Source organism: Leucoraja erinacea, chromosome 1 (assembly GCF_028641065.1).
Source record: "Leucoraja erinacea ecotype New England chromosome 1, Leri_hhj_1, whole genome shotgun sequence".
In the NCBI taxonomy this organism is placed as follows: domain Eukaryota; kingdom Metazoa; phylum Chordata; class Chondrichthyes; order Rajiformes; family Rajidae; genus Leucoraja; species Leucoraja erinaceus.
The window spans coordinates 120,114,432-120,133,749 of NC_073377.1; the positions used below are offsets into that span (position 1 = coordinate 120,114,432).

The 19,318-nt window shown below is 44.0% G+C and overlaps 1 protein-coding gene across 2 annotated transcripts in view; it reads right to left on the reverse strand.

The window, feature by feature from the left end:
- The window catches only part of LOC129701196 (chondroitin sulfate N-acetylgalactosaminyltransferase 1-like), a 211,129-nt gene that overhangs the window by 10,647 nt on the left and 181,164 nt on the right, over positions 1-19,318 (reverse strand). For both annotated transcript variants that reach the window (XM_055642302.1, XM_055642293.1), the window contains 3 exons: positions 15,636-15,814; positions 7,510-7,604; positions 2,957-3,038 (listed from right to left, as the gene is read on the reverse strand). In XM_055642302.1, coding sequence (XP_055498277.1) covers positions 2,957-3,038; positions 7,510-7,604; positions 15,636-15,814 — 356 coding nt within the window. The remainder of the gene's footprint in view (positions 1-2,956; positions 3,039-7,509; positions 7,605-15,635; positions 15,815-19,318) is intronic.

Genomic DNA, 19,318 nt, shown 5'->3' on the forward strand with positions numbered 1-19,318 from the left:
AGGAGATTAGTTTACCTTGACATTATATTTGGCATGGACATTGTGGGGTGAAGCACCTGTTCCTGTGCTGTCCTGTTCTATGTTATTAATAGTTTCTCTATCTGCCTTAATGAATCTTTTTGTTATTTTAAGCAATTCCATTGAATGTCAAAGAAAGACAAACATGTAGTTTATCTAAACGGTCCTCATAATTTAATCCTTTAAAGTGTCGGCATCCTTCTACTGAATATATAATCACCTTTTTCAGGGTCCATATCAATGAACAAAACAAAACATTGTAAGTAACAATAGCGTAACGATAGTTTAATTAATCAATCATGATTGGAATCGATATGGAGTTTTGTTATTTCCTCAATACTCAATCCTCTTTCTTGTTCGGCAGAAGGTACAGAAGCTTTAAAGCATGCACCACCAGACTCAGTAACAGCTTTTTCCCTCATTATCAGACTTTTAAATGGTTCTTCCATAAGCTAGGGCCCAGTCCGACTCACTTCTCCATTGCACGCTACAAAAGCTTTTTACTCCACCCACCAATAAACTAAACTACATTGCGGACATTGGACATTGTCTCTGGAACAGGTGCACTACAATGCTGAAAACTATATTCTGCACTCAGTATTTAGTGTAATTTAGTTTATTACCATGTGTACCGAGGTGCATTGAAAAGCTTTTGTTGCGTTCTAACCAGTCAACGGAAAGACCATATGTGATTACAATTGAGCCATCCACAGTGTACAGTTACATGATAAAGGGAATAACATTTAATGCAAGATGAAGTCCAGTAGGGTCTGATTAAAAATAGTCCAAGGGTCTCCAGCAAGGTAAATAATAGTTTAGGACTACTCTCCAGTTGCTGTTAGGATGGTTCAGTTGCCTGATAGCAACTGGGAAGAAATTGTCCCTGCAGCTTTCCCTTTGCTCTATTTGTACTTGTATTTGGTTCTAAGGTATCTGCGTATAATATTATATGATTGTTTGGATAGCATGAAAAACAAAGCCTTTCACTGTACCTCGGTACACATGACAATAATAAACCTAAACCTATTTTGTGGATAGTCCGGCACAGTGGTTTGATTCTCAAATCTTTTGTAGGCAATTATATGGCCAATGCCATTTCCTCTCACACACACTGTGGCTTGTGTAATGTTTCCTTCCTCTACAACACTTGCACCAGAATTGATTAGGAAAAGGAGTTTGTAAATACACAGTAAGAGGGAGCAATTCCAATGGGTACATCATGCACAGCCCAAAACATCCCACTCTTCTTTAACATATCATAAAGGGTCATTTCCCGTATGGCCAAGTGGCAACATTCATGTTTCAGAGTTAGAAAGTCATGGGTGCAAAGTCCACTCTGACGTTCTGCATACAACTTGTGGCTTTGAGGGGTTGTTGGGAGAGTGCAGCACTGATTAAGGTCTAGAAACAGAGAACTGCAGATACTGGTTTACAAAAACAAAGTGCTGGGGTAACTCAGCTGGTACGGCAGCATCTTTGGTGGACGTTGGTAGGTGAAGTTTAAGGTCGGGACACTCCTTCAGACTGATTATGGTGGGGGGAGGGTGGGAGAGGAGGGGCAGGACAAAGTCTGGCAATTAATAGATAAAAGCAAAGATCCTATAGCAGAGCAAGATAGGCTACTCCTGCTAAATGCAATGGACTGACGTGTAGTACGCTATGGAGGGGATCATGAGCATTTTTCCACGCCCATGTTAGCAACCTGAGCCCAAAGATCCTATAGCAGAGCGCTCTGCTATAGGATCTTTGGATAAAAGTGCTGGGGAGGGGGGGGGGGGGTTGATAGGCAGATGATTGGACAAAGGGCAGAGATGAAAAGACAGTAAGTGTGAGACAAAATGATTGAAGAGTTGCAAATTGTGAAGCCAGGGGAAGTAAAGTAGGTGAAAGGAGAGGTGGAGGGGAGAAATAGGTGTGCCCATGTGGGGCACAGGGGAGAGAGGGAGGGGGAGATGGGGAGGAGAGTTTGATGTTACCTAAAATTGGAGAATTCAATGTTCATACCGCTGGGTTGTACACTGTAATTGTCCCTAGTGTGGATAGGATAGTGTAAGTGTGTGTAGGGTAGTGTTAGTGTGCAGGGATTGTAGGTCGGTGCGGACTCGGTGGACCGAACGCTCTGTTTCTGTGCTAGATCTCTCAACTAAACTAAACAAATTCAAGTGCATCAGGATAATCTGTGGGTGTGAACCTCACTACATAAATGCAGGGCATAAAGTGCTGGAGTAACTCAGTGGGTCAGGCTGGATCTCTGGAGAACATGTGTAGCTGCCTTTACGTTTGGGGACCCTTCATCAGAAGGGTTGTAAGTGGAGGTGGGGAAGAAAGCTGGGAGAGAGGAGTCAGGGCCAAGATTGGCAGGTAATAGGTGAACACAGGCGAGGGAGGAGGAGGTGGTTAGAACAAAGGCCAGGGATTAGAACAGAAGATGTGAGACAAAAAGATAGCAGAGTTGTGAATTACAAAGTCAGGAAGGAAAGTGGCTGGAGGGGGATGGGAGAAAAGATGCAAATCCAGGTGGGGGGGGGGGGGGGGGGGGGGGGGAGACCAATTTCCCTCCGAGGATAAATAAAGCTTTATCATATCGTATCGAAAGAAAAGCAGGGGTGTGGGGGAGAAATATCCTCAAAGTGTAACTATATAAATGCAGATGCCCTAAGTTTTAATTGAGCAGCAAGCAAAATGTACCTTGAAACTGAGAGGGGAAAGTAGAAAAGTATTGAGAGACTCCAAACCTCTTAATTTGTTGATCTGCTCTCAGTAGTGATCCTCTCAAATCTAGTCTCAAGATTCTGTCAGGGCAGTACTAACCACTCAAGGCCATATCCATCGATACAGCAACAGTGCAGTAGGTGGCAGTCTTGATACTAGTTGAAGAACAGATTTCTTGTGCAGCCACTTTTCTGAAAGGGAGCCATTGATGCATTCATTCACTTACCTATATTGATAAAGTCTGATCTGTACTGGCAGGTCATTCCAAAGCCAAAATCTCTCCAGAAGCCAGAATCCTTTTTAATCACCTTTAACAAAATGAAGGAATGCAATGAATTATGATGTCATTTGTTTAATAGCTTCATCTTCATCACCCTTTCAGGATGTAAATGTAAATTCTGCCTTTTCACTAATAAAACCAATCTAACAGGATGGCACAGTGGCACAGATGGTAGAGTTGCTGCCTCACAGCGCCAGAGACCCAGGTTCAATCCTGACCTCAAGTGTTGTTTGTACGTTCTCCCTGTGACCGCGTGGGTTTATTCCCACATCCTAAAGATGTGCGGGTTTGTAGGTTGAGCAACTTCTAAATTGCTCCTAGTGTGTGTAGGAAGTGGATGGGAAAGTGGGATAACATAGAACTAGTGTGAGCGGGTGATCACTGATCGGCATGGACTCAGTAGGTCAAAGGGCTTGTTTTCATGCTTTATTTAAAACTCAAACTAAATTGGAATTATATATAGGATGTGTAGAAGGTACTGCAGATGCTATTGCCGGCCCTAATTTGTTCTCACCTCTTCTTGCCTCCAGTTTATTTAACCCCTTCCCCCCCACCTCTTCTTTCAGTCCAGAGAAGAGTTCCGACCCAAAACCGCACATACTCCTTTTTGCCAGAGATGCTGCCTGACACAATGAGCTACTCCAACAGTTTATGTCTATCTTTGGAATTATACCATCGGACAAGGTCATTCATCCGATCATAACCGCAGAAGAAAGAGTGTGTCCATTTAGGACTGAGGTGGTAAGAAATCCCCAGAAAAGTTGTGAATCATTGTCATTCTCTCTCTTGATTGAAGAGAGTCCTGGTTTCTGAGGAGTTTCACTGACGAAATTGGGTGACTAAGCTACATTAGGGAAGACCAGATTCAATGACTCCATTCATCAATGGAATGCAAACTTCCAAGAAAGATAGGCAAGTTCAGGTAATTTAATTTAATTTTAATTTAATACATTCATGCTGGGAAAGCTGGTTCTTTGATAGCAGTGGTTTGGAGGTAAGGCAAGGAAGTGATGCTAAGGTCAACAATTAGATCAGCTAAGATCTGACTCAATGGTCCACCGCTGCTCTGGGTCAGATGTTATTGGAAAACATACCTTTAGACGTTTAGAGATACTGCGTGGAAACAGGCCCTTTGGCCTGCTGAGTCCGCCAACCAGTATAAACCATTACTATCCTACACACTAGGAACAATTTACAGAAGCCAATTAACCTATAAACCTGGATGTCGTTGGGAGTGTGGGAGGAAATCGGATCACCCAGAGAAAATCCATGCCAACACAGGGAGAACGTACACAACTCCATACAGACAACACCCGTAGTCAGAATGGACCTCGGGGTCTCAGGCACTGTAATACAGCAACTCTACCGCTGCGCCACTCTAATACCGCCCTAATACACTGATACAAAAAATAGATTGAGCCCCTTACCAACCGCTTCATCATTCAGCAATAGCTTACATGATCTTCTCCATTGTCTATTCTGCCAACCAACCTCCACCTAATGGGACTCAAAAATCTAAGGCTAGGACCTTATTCGTTGGAGCGCAGGAGGCTGCAGGTGATCTTATCAAGGTGTCTAAAATCATGAGATGAACAGATGGTGTGAATGCACAGAGTCTTTTACCTAGAGTATGGGAATCAAGAACCAAAGGGCATAGTTTTAAGGTGAGAGGGGAAAGATTTAAAAATAACCCGAGGAGCAACATTTTCACACGTGAGGGTGGTGGGTTTACGGAGTGAGCTGTAACAGGGGGTAGTTGAGGTAGCTGGAAATCTATGGTCCTCAGCCTTGACATTAATTAATGATTGAATATCCACAGCTTTCACAAGAACAGAAAGTGGAAGACTTACAAGCCCCTCCACATATACATTTATTATTCCAAAATTATTTTGTCCTTTATCCTAAGAAATTGTTCTTTAATTCTGGATACATCGGCAGGGGGAAACAATCTCTCTAATTAATCAAATTCCCTTTAAGAAAATCATATTGACATTGTTTATTCATGTTGTGATCTTCGAATGTCACATTCTTAATGATGGATTCCAGCACTTTGATGTTAGACTAGCTGGTCTATAGTTGATGTTAGAGGAGCAAGAGGATTTGAGTATAGGAGCAGGGAGGTTCTACTGCAGTTGTACAGGGACCACACCTGGAGTATTGCGTGCAGTTTTGGTCTCCAAATCTGAGGAAGGACATTATTGCCATAGAGGGAGTGCAGAGAAGGTTCACCAGACTGATTCCTGGGATGTCAGGACTGTCTTATGAAGAACTGGATAGACCTGGTTTATACTCTCTAGAATTTAGGAGATTGAGAGGGGATCTTATAGAAACTTACAAAATTCTTAAGGGGTTGGACAGGCTAGATGCAGGAAGATTGTTCCCGATGTTGGGGAAGTCCAGGACAAGGGGTCACAGCTTAAGGATAAGGGGGAAATCCTTTAAAACCGAGATGAGGAGAACTTTTTTCACACAGAGAGTGGTGAATCTCTGGAATTCTCTGCCACAGAGGGTAGTTGAGGCCAGTTCATTGGCTATATTTAAGAGGGAGTTAGATGTGGCCCTTGTGGCCAAGGGGATCAGAGGGTATGGAGAGAAGGCAGGTACGGGATACTGAGTTGGATGATCAGCCATGATCATATTAAATGGCGGTGCAGGCTCGAAGGGCCGAATGGCCTACTCCTGCACCTAATTTCTATGTTTCTATGTTTCTAGACTAGCTGGTCTATAGTTCATCATGTTTTATCCTCATTCCCTTCATAAGCATGTATGTCACATTTGACGGATTCTGCGTGCTGGCATTACAACAGGATCCAGTGAACTTTGGAACACCGTCTCCAATGCCTCTGCCATCATTGAGATCATCTCTTTCAATAAATGGAGCTTCAGTATAAAACTTGGTGTTCAGGTCATGGAGTCATAGAGCATGACAATAGGCCAAATTGCCCATGCCGACCAAGATGCCCTACATCTATACTGCATTTATACTAGTCCCACCTGCCTGCATTTTACCCAGATCCCTCTAATCCTTTTCTATCCATGTACCTGGCCAAATGTCTTTAAGTGTCAGGGTGTCAGGGGTTATGGGGAGAAGGCAAGAAAATGGGATTAGGAGGGAGAGACAGATCAGCCAAGATTGAATGGCGTAGACTTGATGGGCCGAATGACCCAATTCTACTCCTATCACTTAAATGTTTTTCATACCAGCCTCAACTACATTCTCTGGCAGCCCGTTCCTTATACCCACCATCCTCTGTGTGAAAACATTGCCCCTCAGTTTCCGGTTAAATTCTCTACTCTCACCGTAAACCTCTCTCCTCGGGTTCTTGATTCTCCTACTCAGGGTAAAAGACACTGTGCATTTACCCGATCTAATCCCCTCATGATCGTATACACCACTATAAAATCACACCTCATCCTCTAGCACTCCAAGAGTCCTCCTGTATTCCAAAGCCTGAGCCTGCCCAATCTCTCCCTATAGCTCAGGTCCTCAAGTCCTGGCAACATCCTCGTAAATCTTCTCTGCACTCTTTCCAGCTTATAACATCTTTCTGTAGCAGCCTGACCAAAACTGAACATGGAACTCAAAATTTGGCTTCACCAATGTCTTGTACAGATGCGGACAGGAATTTGCAGTCAGGAACTACTGGGCTGGAGGTGACACTGCAGAGAGGAACACAGCTCATAATGGAGGCAGACAAAAAGCTGGAGTGACTCAGCGGGTCAGGCAGCACCTTTGGCGAAAAGGAATAGGTGACGTTTCAGGTTGAGACCCTTCTTCAGACTAAGTCAGAGGAAAGGAAAACGAGAGATATAGAAGGTACATAGGAAAATGAATAAAAGATATGCAAAAAGCAACAATGATCAAGGAAAGATCGAGCCCACAATGATCCATTGTTAGCTGTGGGGTACGTGATAACGAGTGATACAGACAGTGAAACTCAACAGGATGACAGTGAAACTAGTATTACGAATAGGGTGGGGGAGGGGGAATGCAAGGGTTACTTGGAGTTAGAGAAATCAATATTCATACCCCTGGGGTATAAGCTGCCCCCAGCAAAATATGAGGTGCTGTTCCTCCAATTTACATTTGGCCTCACTCTGACACTGGAGGAAACCTAGGGCAGGATGGTCAGTGTGGGAAATGGGAAGGGGAGTTAAAATGTTTGGCAAAACACCCACCCGAGTCTTCGTACTAATTTCACTGTTCCTTTCCTCCAGAGATGCTGCCTGATCCGCTGAGCTACTCCAACTTTTGGTGTCTATCTGTGGTTTAAATCAGCATCTGCAGTTCCTTCCCTGCACTAATAATGGTGACACATAGGAAACGTGGTCCTATCCCTAAATCTCTGGCTTCCTGCAACAACTGGGAAACGGATGTTTCACACTGGCAAAAGGGATGTGTGGTAATCTGTGATTATGGGTCCTCTGATGAGCCTATTTCTCTTCTCAAGTGCCATAGTGAGTCAAGTTTCATGTGCTGTAAACCTCCCCACACTTACCAGCTGCTGGAGAATGGGTGGAACTGCATCATGATGGCCATAAATAATAGCAGGGTTGTACTGACTGAAGAGTACAGGGTAGAAAACCTTCTTTCCTGAAAAACATAATGAAAATGTAATACTCTCAGAAGTTGTCGAGATACCTATTGTTTCCCCAGTCATCTGATTCCACTTTATTCACAGCAGCTCAGGCTGGGTAATGACAGAATATCTTTTCGGGGACAGACTGAAGGACATGAAGGAACTGGTGCAAGGGAGTGAAGGAAGTAGCCCACATGAAGACAGAAGTCAAACCCAAAAGGTATAGGAATTAATTAACACATGGTAATACTAGATAGAGGATGTAGAAATGATATGGAAAGGATATTTCCAGTAATGGTAGAATCTTGAACCAGAGGTTACAGCCTCAGAATAAAAGGACGTACCTTCAGAATGGAAATGAGTGGGAATTTCTTTAACCAGACGGTGGTGAATCTGTGGAATTCATTGTGGAGGTCAAGTCATTTGGTATTTATATTGTGGAGATTGACAGATTCTTGATTAGTAATGGTGTCAAGGATTATGGGGAGAAGACAGGAGAATGGGGTTAAGAAGGGAAAATATGATGGGCTAGATGCAGGAAGATTGTTCCCGATGTTGGGGAAGTCCAGAACAAGGGGTCACAGATTAAGGATAAGGGGGAAATCTTTTAGGACCGAGATGAGAAAAACATTTTTCACACAGAGAGTGGTGAATCTGTGGAATTCCCTGCCACAGAAGGTAGTTGAGGCCTGTTCATTGGCTATATTTAAGAGGGAGTTAGATGTGGCCCTTGTGGCTAAAGGGATCAGGGGGTATGGAGAGAAGGCAGGTACAGGATACTGAGTTGGATGATCAGCCATGATCATATTGAATGGCGGTGCAGGCTCGAAAGGCCGAATGGCCTACTCCTGCACCTATTTTCTATGTTTCTATAGATCAGCCATGATTGAATGATGGAGTAGACTCGATGGGCTGAATAGCCTAATTCTGCTCCAATGTCTTATGAATGCAACAAAAGCTACATTAAGTCAGCGTTAGACACTGGTAAACAGCTGGAAGAGCAAGATCTCAAGCACGAGTCGGCATCAACATATAAGAGACGGTGTGAGAGCTGCAGAGATGGAGCGAGATCAAAAAATTCAGATAGCAGGGGCACTGAGAAAATGGTAGTATTGGAGCGATCTATACTGATCGGAGGGTTTCACTTAAACAAGAATAGAACCATGGTCCTCAACTAGAGCTAAAACTGCTCAATGGCAAAGATTTTAAACTAAAATGTCGGGGCAAGATTTAGATGAGTGTGCAAAATGGAGAGCAAAACAAAAAAAAAAGACAAGAAAGAGAATGAAAATTTGTAGGATGTTTCAGTAGTTCTTGGACTCACTCCAAGCTTCCCAATAATAGTCAATGGTGATTAATGTCACATGTGCAAACACACAGTGAAATTTTATTTTGCATACAGTTCAGTGAAGCATTTCCATACCCAAGTACAATCCTCGATTAGCAAGCTATACAGAAACAGTCCATTGAGACAGCATGCAAAAGGCATCAGGTTTTGATGCAGTCCGGTCCAAGCTCTTGGTCTTATGGCGCGGAGCCTGATCCAGGTGAGCCCCATGTTGGCAATATGGTGGCCTCTCAGTTATAACTGAACGCTGTTATCAGGCAACAAAACTATCCTATCAACAATTAGAGAGTGGTCCTAAGCTCCCATCTACCCCATTGGAGACTCTCAGACTATCTTTAATTGGACTTTACTGGACTTTATCTTGCACTAAACATTATTCCCTTTATCCCACGTCTGAACACTGTTGACAGCTCAATCGTAATGATGGATATAGTCCTTCTGCTGACTGAGTAGTACACAACAAAAAGCTTTTCACCATACCTGTGGTAGTAAACTAAACTAAACCTTTTTATCCAAATGTTAGGAATTCCCAAGAATAAACTATTTTGAAGTGAAGTGGGCACAAGTTTAAGTTTATCCTTGATTATCATTCAATTGGAAAATTCCCCAGAATTCTGAGTACTTCCCTTCCATGAAATGATGGTGTTTATGTTACAGACAAGCCAACATTTATTGTTCATCGCTAACTGGATACACGGAAGGCAGTTTGTAAACTGCTTCATTGAACTGCAGCAGTTTAGTTTGTGTGTCAAAGACACTACCACTGTAGTGTTTAGTTTAATTTATTAATGTCACGTGTACCGAGGTACAGTGAAAAGCTTGTTGTGTGCGTTATTCAATCAATGAAAAGATTATACATGATTATAATCAAGCCATCCACAGTATACAGATACAGGGTAAAGGGTCAAAATGTTAAGTGCAAGATAAAGTCCAATAAAGTCTGATTAATAGACACAAAAAGGTGGAGTAACTCAACGGGACAGGCAGCATCTCTTGAGAGAAGGAATGGGTGACATTTTGGGTCGAGACCTTCTTTCTCAACCTGATATGTCACCCATTCCTTTTCTCCAGAGATGCTGCCTGTCCCACTGAGTTACTCCAGCTTTTTGTGTCTATCTTCGGATTAAACCAGCATCTGCAGTTCCTTCCTACACAAAGTCTGATTAATGGTAGTTCAAAGATCTCCAATGGGGTAGATGGGCAGTCAGGACCAGTGTCTAGTTGTGATAGGATGGTTCACTTACCTGATAACAGCTGGGAAGAAACTGTCCCTGAATCTGGAGGTGTGCGTTTTTAAACCTCTGGGTCGAAGGACCTGTTCTTGTGCTGAACTGTTCTATGTTCATGTTTTATGAAAGTGAATTCTCACAAAGAATTCCATAAGTTGCAGTCAGTAATCCAAAATACATTGGTACACAAAAATGCTGGAGAAACTCAGCGGGTGCAGCAGCATCTATGGAGCAAAGGAGATAGGCAACGTTTCGGGCCGAAACCCTTCTTCATACCCGGGTTTCGGCCCGAAACGTTGCCTATCTCCTTCGCTCCATAGATGCTGCTGCACCAGTTGAGTTTTTTCAGCATTTTTGTGTACGTTCAATTTTCCAGCATCTGCAGTTCCTTCGTAAATGCAAAATACATTGTGTTGTCAGAGAGAGTAGATTTTCATCTCATTAGGTTGATTGTCATTTGGTACAATGTAGAAAGCTCTCCAATGAGGTAGATTGGAGGTCAGGACCGCTCTCTATTTGTTGAGAGGTTAGTTCAGTTGGCTGATAACAGCTGGGAAGAAACAATCTAGAAAGGGAATTCCAGGATTTTGACCCAATGGTGATAAAGAATTGGGGAGGTATTGCCAAGTGCGGACAAGGGAGGAGAACTTGCAGGGGGTGGCATCTCCTGTCATTGGTGTTAAAGTGAAGAAGAATGTGTCTTTGGGAAATACTATTGAAGAAGTCCTGGTGAGTCCCTCATGGGGATGGTACACATCACAATCGCCATGTCCACGTGGTCAAGGGAGTGATCATTTGGGTATCAATCAACCAGGCTCCTTCTCTGAGGCAATGTCAAGCTTACTGGCATCAGTTCACATTTGCTGGATTGTAATAGTTGTTTTAATTATGTTTAGACCGGAAAGAGTGAAAATTAAATGGATAATGGGGACATGGAATCACCTCACAGTCCAATTGAGTCACCTTAATAGCAATAATAAAAGTGAAAACTGTTAAAATAATTTAAAAAGAAAATCAGACCAGTTTATCTACTTTACTCAGGACGCCTTCATCCAAAGAATGAAGATTGGTCAAAACAGGTAACCTTATTTCTCTGGCATTTCCTGACATCTGGGAGCAGAGAGGATGCCAGGAAATGACTAAGACCTGACCCGTCAATAAGTTTGGTGCCCAAGTTCCAATGATTAAACAGCACAGCGAATACAAACAGTCTTTTAACTTCCTCCTGACAAACGCATAGTGAGCTGTGAACTCGTGCATTTTTTTTAAAATCCACTGCGAATGTTTGCATTACCATTCCTACAGATGATCCTACAGCCAAGTCCTGCTGCAGGAAAGACAGTGTTGTCTTAAACTCTCACTGCTGGCTGCTCTTCAGGCTACTGGGGAACCTGACTGCTGAGAAATGCGGCAGGGAATCCAAGTTCAGTGAAAGATCCTAAGGTGTGACGTGGCATTGATCATAGGGTCACATATTTACCCGTCAAAGCTAAAGTATAGAGTCATGGGGTCACACAACATGGAGACTGGCCCTTTGGCCCAACATGCCCATGCTGACCAATACGTCCCATCCATATCCCTCCAACCCTTTCCTATCCATGTGCCTGTCCAAATGTATTTTAATTGTTATTATAGCACCTGCCTCAACTACCTCCTCTGGCAGCTCGTTCTGTAAAGCCACCACCTTCTGTGTGGAAAAGTAGCCCCTCAGGTCATTTTTAAATTTTTCCCCCCTCAACCTAAAATGTTTGTCCTTTGGTTCTTAATTCCCCAACTCTAAGTAAAAGACTCGATGCATTCACACTATCTTATGATTTTAGACACCTTTATAAGATAACCCCTCATTATCCTGCACTCCAAGCAATAATGGGCCTGTCCCACTTAGGCGATTTTTTCGGCAACTGCCGCGACTGTCATAGTCGTAGCAGGTCGTCGAAAAACCGACGACTGGACCCCCCCCCACGACAATGTTTACATCAACCTACCACTTGGTCGACGTCAAGCTACGGGAAGATACCGACAACAGGCGACCCATTTGGGCGTCCATCTACCACCACACCTACGACAACCTACGTCCACCTGCGACAAGCTACGACAAGGTATGACCCTGTCGGCGACAACTTAAGACAATTCAGTTGCCGGTACCTGTCGCCGGTTGACGTAGGTAGTCGCCGATGGAATTCACCGAAGTCCGCACCGGCGACAACCTACACCATCCAGGCAACCACCTATGATAGCACCTATGTCAGGAGAAGTCAAGCTACGCTCATTGGCGTCAAGCCAACAGTCGCCGAAATGTTTTGAACATTTCAAAATCCAGCGGCGAACAGAAAAACGTTACAATTCTTTGGGCAACTGAGGAGACTACTCACGGCCACACAGGTGACACCCTGGCCGACCATGTAGTGACAGCCTAGTCTCCTGTAGTTGCCTAAAAAAATCGCCCAAGTGGGACAGGCCCTTAAGGCCATAGCCTGCCCAATGTCTCGCGATAGCTCAGGCGCTTAAGTCCTGGTAATATCCTCGTAAATCTTCTTTGCACTCATTCCAGCTTAACAATATCTTTCCTATCTAGAAGGATGACCAAAACTAAGCACAATAAGTCAAATACAGCCTCACATCATCTTATACAACTGTAACATAATTTCATATCCATTTCTTTACATGAATATATCTCCTTGCCAGGTTAGTTAGTACCAGTGGTATCGTTGGTGCCGTGGTATCTATCATCAAGGATGTCTACCATCTGAACATTATCTTTCTGCTCCTGCTTCTCACTGCCACCATCAGGCAGGAGGTACAAATGCCTGATGTCCCGCACTACCAGGTACAGGGACAACTTCTTCTTCACTACAACTATAAGGTTCTTTATTGGACCTACACAACCTAATCCTACCTCAGCAAAGGGACATGTGAAGGCTTCTTAGAGCCGTTTGTGGTTGAGCCTACTAGGCAAGAGGCAATTCTGAGATTTTGTGTTGTGCAATAAACCGGATTTTAAGGTAAAACCATATTGTGATAACAGTTCGAGAGGGAGAAGATGTAATCAGGTGTGTCGGTATTACTGTTGAGCAAAGGCAACTACAGACACAAAAGGGAGGAGCTGGCTAAAGATGATTGGAAAGAGATCGCAGCAGGAATGACAATGGAGCAGCAATGGCAGAAGTTTCTGGGAGTAATTCAGATGATGCAGAATCTTTTCATACCAAAGAGAAAGATTGTAAGGGGAGAATGAGGTGACTGTGGCTGACTAATCAAGAACCTATCAATCTCCACTTTGCAAACACTCAATGACTTGCTCTGCACAGCTTTCTGTGGCGATGAATTCCAGATTCACCACCCTCTGGCTAAATAAATTCCTCCTCTTGTCCATTCTAAAGTTGTGTCATCTTATTTTGAGGCTGTGCCCTCTGGTCCTAGACTCCCCCAGTACTGGAAATATCCTTTCCACACCCACTGTATCCATGTCTGTCAGTATCTAGGCCTCCATGAGCATTAGTGGGGATTGGGAGCTGCTCCGGTAGAATAAACATGTGGGAATCCGGATATTGAACTCGATATAAAATGGCACCACACATGGGGACGCCGGCATTATTATATGCAAAATTAATTTCACTGTGTAATGTTTAATTACATAGGTGACCATAGATATCCACTGAACCATCATTATTCGGGAGGTTTTAATGAGATCTGCACTCGTCCTTCCAACTCCAGCAGGTACAGGACTAGAGCCACCAAATGCTTCTCGTACATTAACCCAATCATCCCCAGGATCATTCTTGTAAACCCCCTCTGGACCCTTTCTGACACGAGCACATCCTTCCTCAAATGTGCAACATCAGTAGGGAAGAAACCCGATTCATTAGGATCAGGACTCCCCCACTGCCTATCATTTTCAGGGCCAACTACAAAAGAGAGTATCAAACCTCAGCTCCTGCATTAGCGTACTCCAGAGCAACTCAAAATACTTAACCATATCCTTGTTCAGCTTTGTGGATTGACACCCCACCATTGAACACATCTTCCATTAACCCCTCAACTCTTTAGAATGCAAGAAAGCAACTCGCCAAGGTTATGGGACCAGCTTCTCAGCAGTTTCCACAAGCAACAATATTACAGGGACACCTCATGTTCCCACTGGGATACACACTGCCATTCCAATGTCATCGCAGGTCAGCAACTCAGAACTCCCTACAATTCTGCAGGAGCTGCAGACAACTGTGGCAGTCCATGGAGAAGCCGCCACAACAATAACAAAACATCACTTCTATAAAACATTAAAAACAAGCCAACTGCTCTCACATACTTCGCAGGAGCATAAGCCAGCAAAGTTTTAACTTTGGGCGACTTAGTGTTGCAGCGGTAGGGCTGCTGCCTTACAGCATCAGAGACCCAGGTTCGATCCTGACCACGGGTGCTGTCTGCATGGAGTTTGTGCATTCTCCCTGTGACCGCGTGGGTTTAATCCAAGTGTTCCAATTTCTTTGCACACTCCACATACAGGTTTGTAGGTTAATTGGATTTGGTAAAAATTGTAAATTGTACCCTGTGTGTAGGATAGTGTTATTTTATGGGGTGATCATTGGTCGGCACGGACTTGGTGGGCTGAAGGGCCTGTTTCTGTGCTGCATCTCTTTAGACTTTTAGAAATTAGAGATGCTGCGTGGAAACAGGTCCTTCGGCCCACCGAGTCAGCGCCAACCATCGATCACCTCGCACACTAACACTATCCTACACACAAGGGACAATTTACAATTTTACCGATGCCAATTAACCTATAAATCTGTACATCTTTGAAGCGTGGGATGAAGCCGGAGCACCCGGAGAAAACCCACATGGTCACAGGGAGAACGTACAAACTCCGTACAGACAGCACTGGTGGTCAGGATCGAACCCGAGTATGTGATGTTGTAAGGCAGTAACTCTACCGCTGCACCGTAGTGCCACACCTGTAGCGCACCAAAACCATAAGATGACATGTGGCTGCAAAACATTTGGCATGTTTGTGAGCCTGACATTTTTCAGTGCATATTCAAGGCCTACTCCAGGATAGTGCTGAGGGAATGCAGCGTAGGAGAGGTGCGTTATATTTTCAGAGAAAACTGAAAGCCCCATGCACCCATTCAAAGTTAATCGAGTGCCAATATTTATCAATGGACACAACTAAAACATCTGCTTGTGTCAGCTTGCTGTGTACAACTTGGCTTCTGCATTTCTTACATACAGTGACAGCTGCAATTTAAAGAATAGTCTAATTGCCGTAAAGCACTTCTGAACATCCAGGGGTCAAGATGGGCCCTATGCAAAGTCAAGCTATAAAATCCTACAGTGTCAATGGAGGCCATTCAGCCCATCGTATTTGTACCATATTCTTTGAAGGGGTTCAGATTCTCTCTCGGTGTGCAATCGTGAAACATGGAGTAGGCGCGGAGTTCAGCAGGCACTTCGGCCCACAATCAGCATGATACCTGGCTGGGCGTTCAATCTGCATGTGTTCAGAAACTCCGCTGTGAAGTAGATATCCACATCGCAGAAGAACAGGAGGACGTTGTTTCCCTTCCAAGCACGAGCACCGACATCAAGCCCTTTACCGCGGGAAAAATCCTCCTCCAGTGGAATAAAGGTGTAGTTCTTGTAGTTTGCTTCCCTATATTACAAAGAACAAGATGGGTGAAAAGTTGACCTCACTGTAAGTTTTTTTTCACTGTCCCAATGTTCAGTAGCCACTCGTCCTAATTAACTGCAAGAATTTTTTTGAATTGCATGTGAAATTGCTTTTTTGTGCAAACAGCAAAACATGAAGTGCCTGCAGATTGGGTTTAAATCATTTATGGCGGGGATCGGCAACCTAAGGCCCACGGGCCGGATGAGGCCCGCTATAGACAGTCCCGGGGCACGCAGGCGACCTGGAAACTGCAGAAAACTAATTGAAAAACACGTGAAAACTATGAATTATTAGTATGTATTATTATTAATTTATGTATTATTAGTATGCATTATTACTCATTTATGTATTATTAGTATGAATTATTGGTATTTTAAGTATTGTTAGTTTGTATTAGTATTACCTCCATTTATTATTTTATTTATCCTGGCCCCTATGCAAAAAAAGGTTGCCGACCCCTGATTTATGGGGATGAATGGAATAGTTTGCTCAACAGTTATCACACTGTTCTAGATTAGTTGAGAAATACAACGCGGAAGAAGGCCCTTCGGCCCACCAAGTCCATTTCAACACTGAAGGTGGCACAGTGGTAGAGCTGCTACTTCACAGCAGATTTGATCTTGACTTTGGGTGGCGTCCAAGTGGAGTTTGCAAGTTCTACCCGTGACCACATGAATTCCCTCTGGGTGCACATGTTTCCTCCCACATCCCAAAGATGTGTGGGTTTGTAGGTTAATTGGCCTCAGTAAAATTGCCCCTAGTGTGTGGGCAGTGGGCTAACATAGAACATGTTGACATGCGATCGAATGTCTGTGTGGACTCGGTGGGCTGAAGGGCCTGTTTCCATGCTGCACCTCTAAAACACTAAACACAGCAGAAACAGCTCCAAGGCACACAGTCACCTGACATGCCGATAATAAGGGTCCAACAGGCAAGGCAGGCAGAGGCGGTGACCTTCTACACACCCACCACTTCCCTTCTGCCACTGTTGGGAGCAAGGAATCTCCCAGCTTTTGCATCAGGAGGCAACCTCCTCTGACTCACAAGCTACTTTTAGCAAGTCTGTACTGAATGTCAAAGAGACAGCATGGAAACAGGCCCTCCGACCCACCAAGTCCATGCAGATCACCTACTTTTGGATTAATCCCACTCTAAGCAATTTTATTCCACCCTCGTTCCCATCAACTCCTCACATTCTATCACACCCTGAGCAAGATGCAGTGGCCAACCTAATTGGCACATTATTGAGATGTGGGAGGAAACGAGGGTGCAGATTGGAAACCCACGCAGTCACAGGGAGAACGTGCAAATCTCCACTCCAACCTCACCCCAGGTCAGGATTGAACCCGAGTCAATAGAGCTGCGAGGCAGCAGCTCCACCTGTGGCATCACTGTGCTGCCCCTAATACCGGCTGAGGGCTTTGGCCACGTGCAATCCCAGGTAGGAAGGATATGTCTGGTTAATGGTTGGACTCTGTGGGGAGCTTACAACTGTTTGGTTTATTGAATGTCATGGGAGGAAATGATACACATCATCCCTTGAGAAGAAAGAAACAGCAAAATAGGAATTTCCTGCTGCTGTATCCCTGACCTGTTAATCCAATCACTTCCCAAGCTAGAGGAAGGATTTCTGTCATGCTGCCTCTAACGTAGAATGAAAATTACTCCAACAAAAGGAAATTGTCCCCACAGGACTTCCATGTGTCAATACCACCTCTCCAAAAGGAGATGAAGAGTAGCAGAAAAAAGTCATTTAATAAACTAGCCACTTCAAACACAATCTCATTCCAGTAAAGACTGCATTGGTTGCAGCAAAGAGTAATTAGATCAGATTGTAAATATCCTGACTAGTTTTCCTGAACTTCTAAGTGGAAAGAGCTAATTGTGTCAATTCACAAGATCTAAATAGACATCATCAGTAATAATGATGCATTACCTGCACATAACACAATTGTTATCCCAATTACTGCATAACTTACTAAGGCAGTGATGTTTTATTTATTCTCGGATGAACATTGAAAGTAGATTATGAAGCCAACTGTACTGGAGGGATTTGGTATGACATAGTGTATGTGATGAGGAAGAGGTGTAAGAATCAACCAGATCAATGGACAGCACAGTGGCGCAGCGGTAGAGTTGCTGCCTTGCAACTCAAGAGACCCGGGTTTGATCATGACTACAAGTGCTGTCTGTACGCAGTTTGTACATTCTCCCTGTGTGCATGGATTTTCTCTGGGCGCTCCAATTTCCTCCCACATTCCAAAGGTGTATAGGTTTGCAGGTTAATTGGCTTCTGTAAATTGTAAATTGTCCCTAGTGCATAGGATAGTGCTAGTGTACAGGGTGATCGCATGTCTGTTAAACTGTCTTTAACTGTCTTGTTAAAATTATTTTTTTCATGCTTCTTTGGTTTAAATCTCTTCCACCAGCTCCTTCAAGTGTGTTAGCTCATTGTTGCAGTTGCTTACGCCCCTGTCCCACTTAGGAAACCTGAACGGAAACCTCTGGAGACTTTGTGCCCCACCCAAGGTTTCCGTGCGGTTCCTGGAGGTTTTTGTCAGTCTCCCTAATGGTCGAAAGTGGCTTCCGCTTCTTCTATGTTCCGGCGATTATTTCAAAAAATTCAAAACCGGCCGCGACTAAAAATAGGTTGCGGTTTTAAAAATCGTTAATTTCTTAGTCGAAGCCGTTTGCGATGCTAGGTGGTTGCCGGAGGTTGCAGGTAGTGGAAGGTCTTACTTGCAACCTCCGGCAACCACCTTCAACTAGCATCACAACCGGCTTCGACTAAAAAATTACCGATTTTAAAAACGGCAACCTATTTTTAGTCGCGGCCGATTTTGAATTTTTTGAAATAATCGCCGGAACATAGAAGAAGCGGAAGCCACTTTCGACCATTAGGGAGACTGACAAAAACCTCCGGAAACCGCACGGAAACCTTGGGTGGGGCGCAAAGTCTCCAGACGTTTCTGTTCAGGTTTCCTAAGTGGGACAGGGGCATTTCATCTACGCACTGAGCCTCAACACTTAATACCAGCAGGTGGGATGGTATACGTAGACTGTGGAAGACTGATTGTAGACTCTGGAAGAGGAAGGACCAGGATCCACAACCCTGTCTTAATCATCAGGAGAGAGTCAAAAGCTTCATATTCCTGCATATCACTGAAGATCTGTCCTGGACCCAGCACATTGATGCAATCACAACGAAAGCCCATCAATGCCTGTACTTCCTGAGAAGATTAAAGGAGATTCAGTATGTTAGCTAATACTCTCTTGAAATGCTCCAGGTGTACAGTAGAGAGCACATTGACTGGTTGCATGAGGGTCTGGTTCAGCAACTCAAATTGCCAGGAATGAAGGTTACAAAAAGTGGTGAACTCTGCCCAGTCCATCACCGGGACTGACCTCCCCGTCATTGAAGGGATCTACAAGATTCACTGCTTCAAAAAGGCAGCCAGCATCAGCAGAGACCTACACCACCCGGCT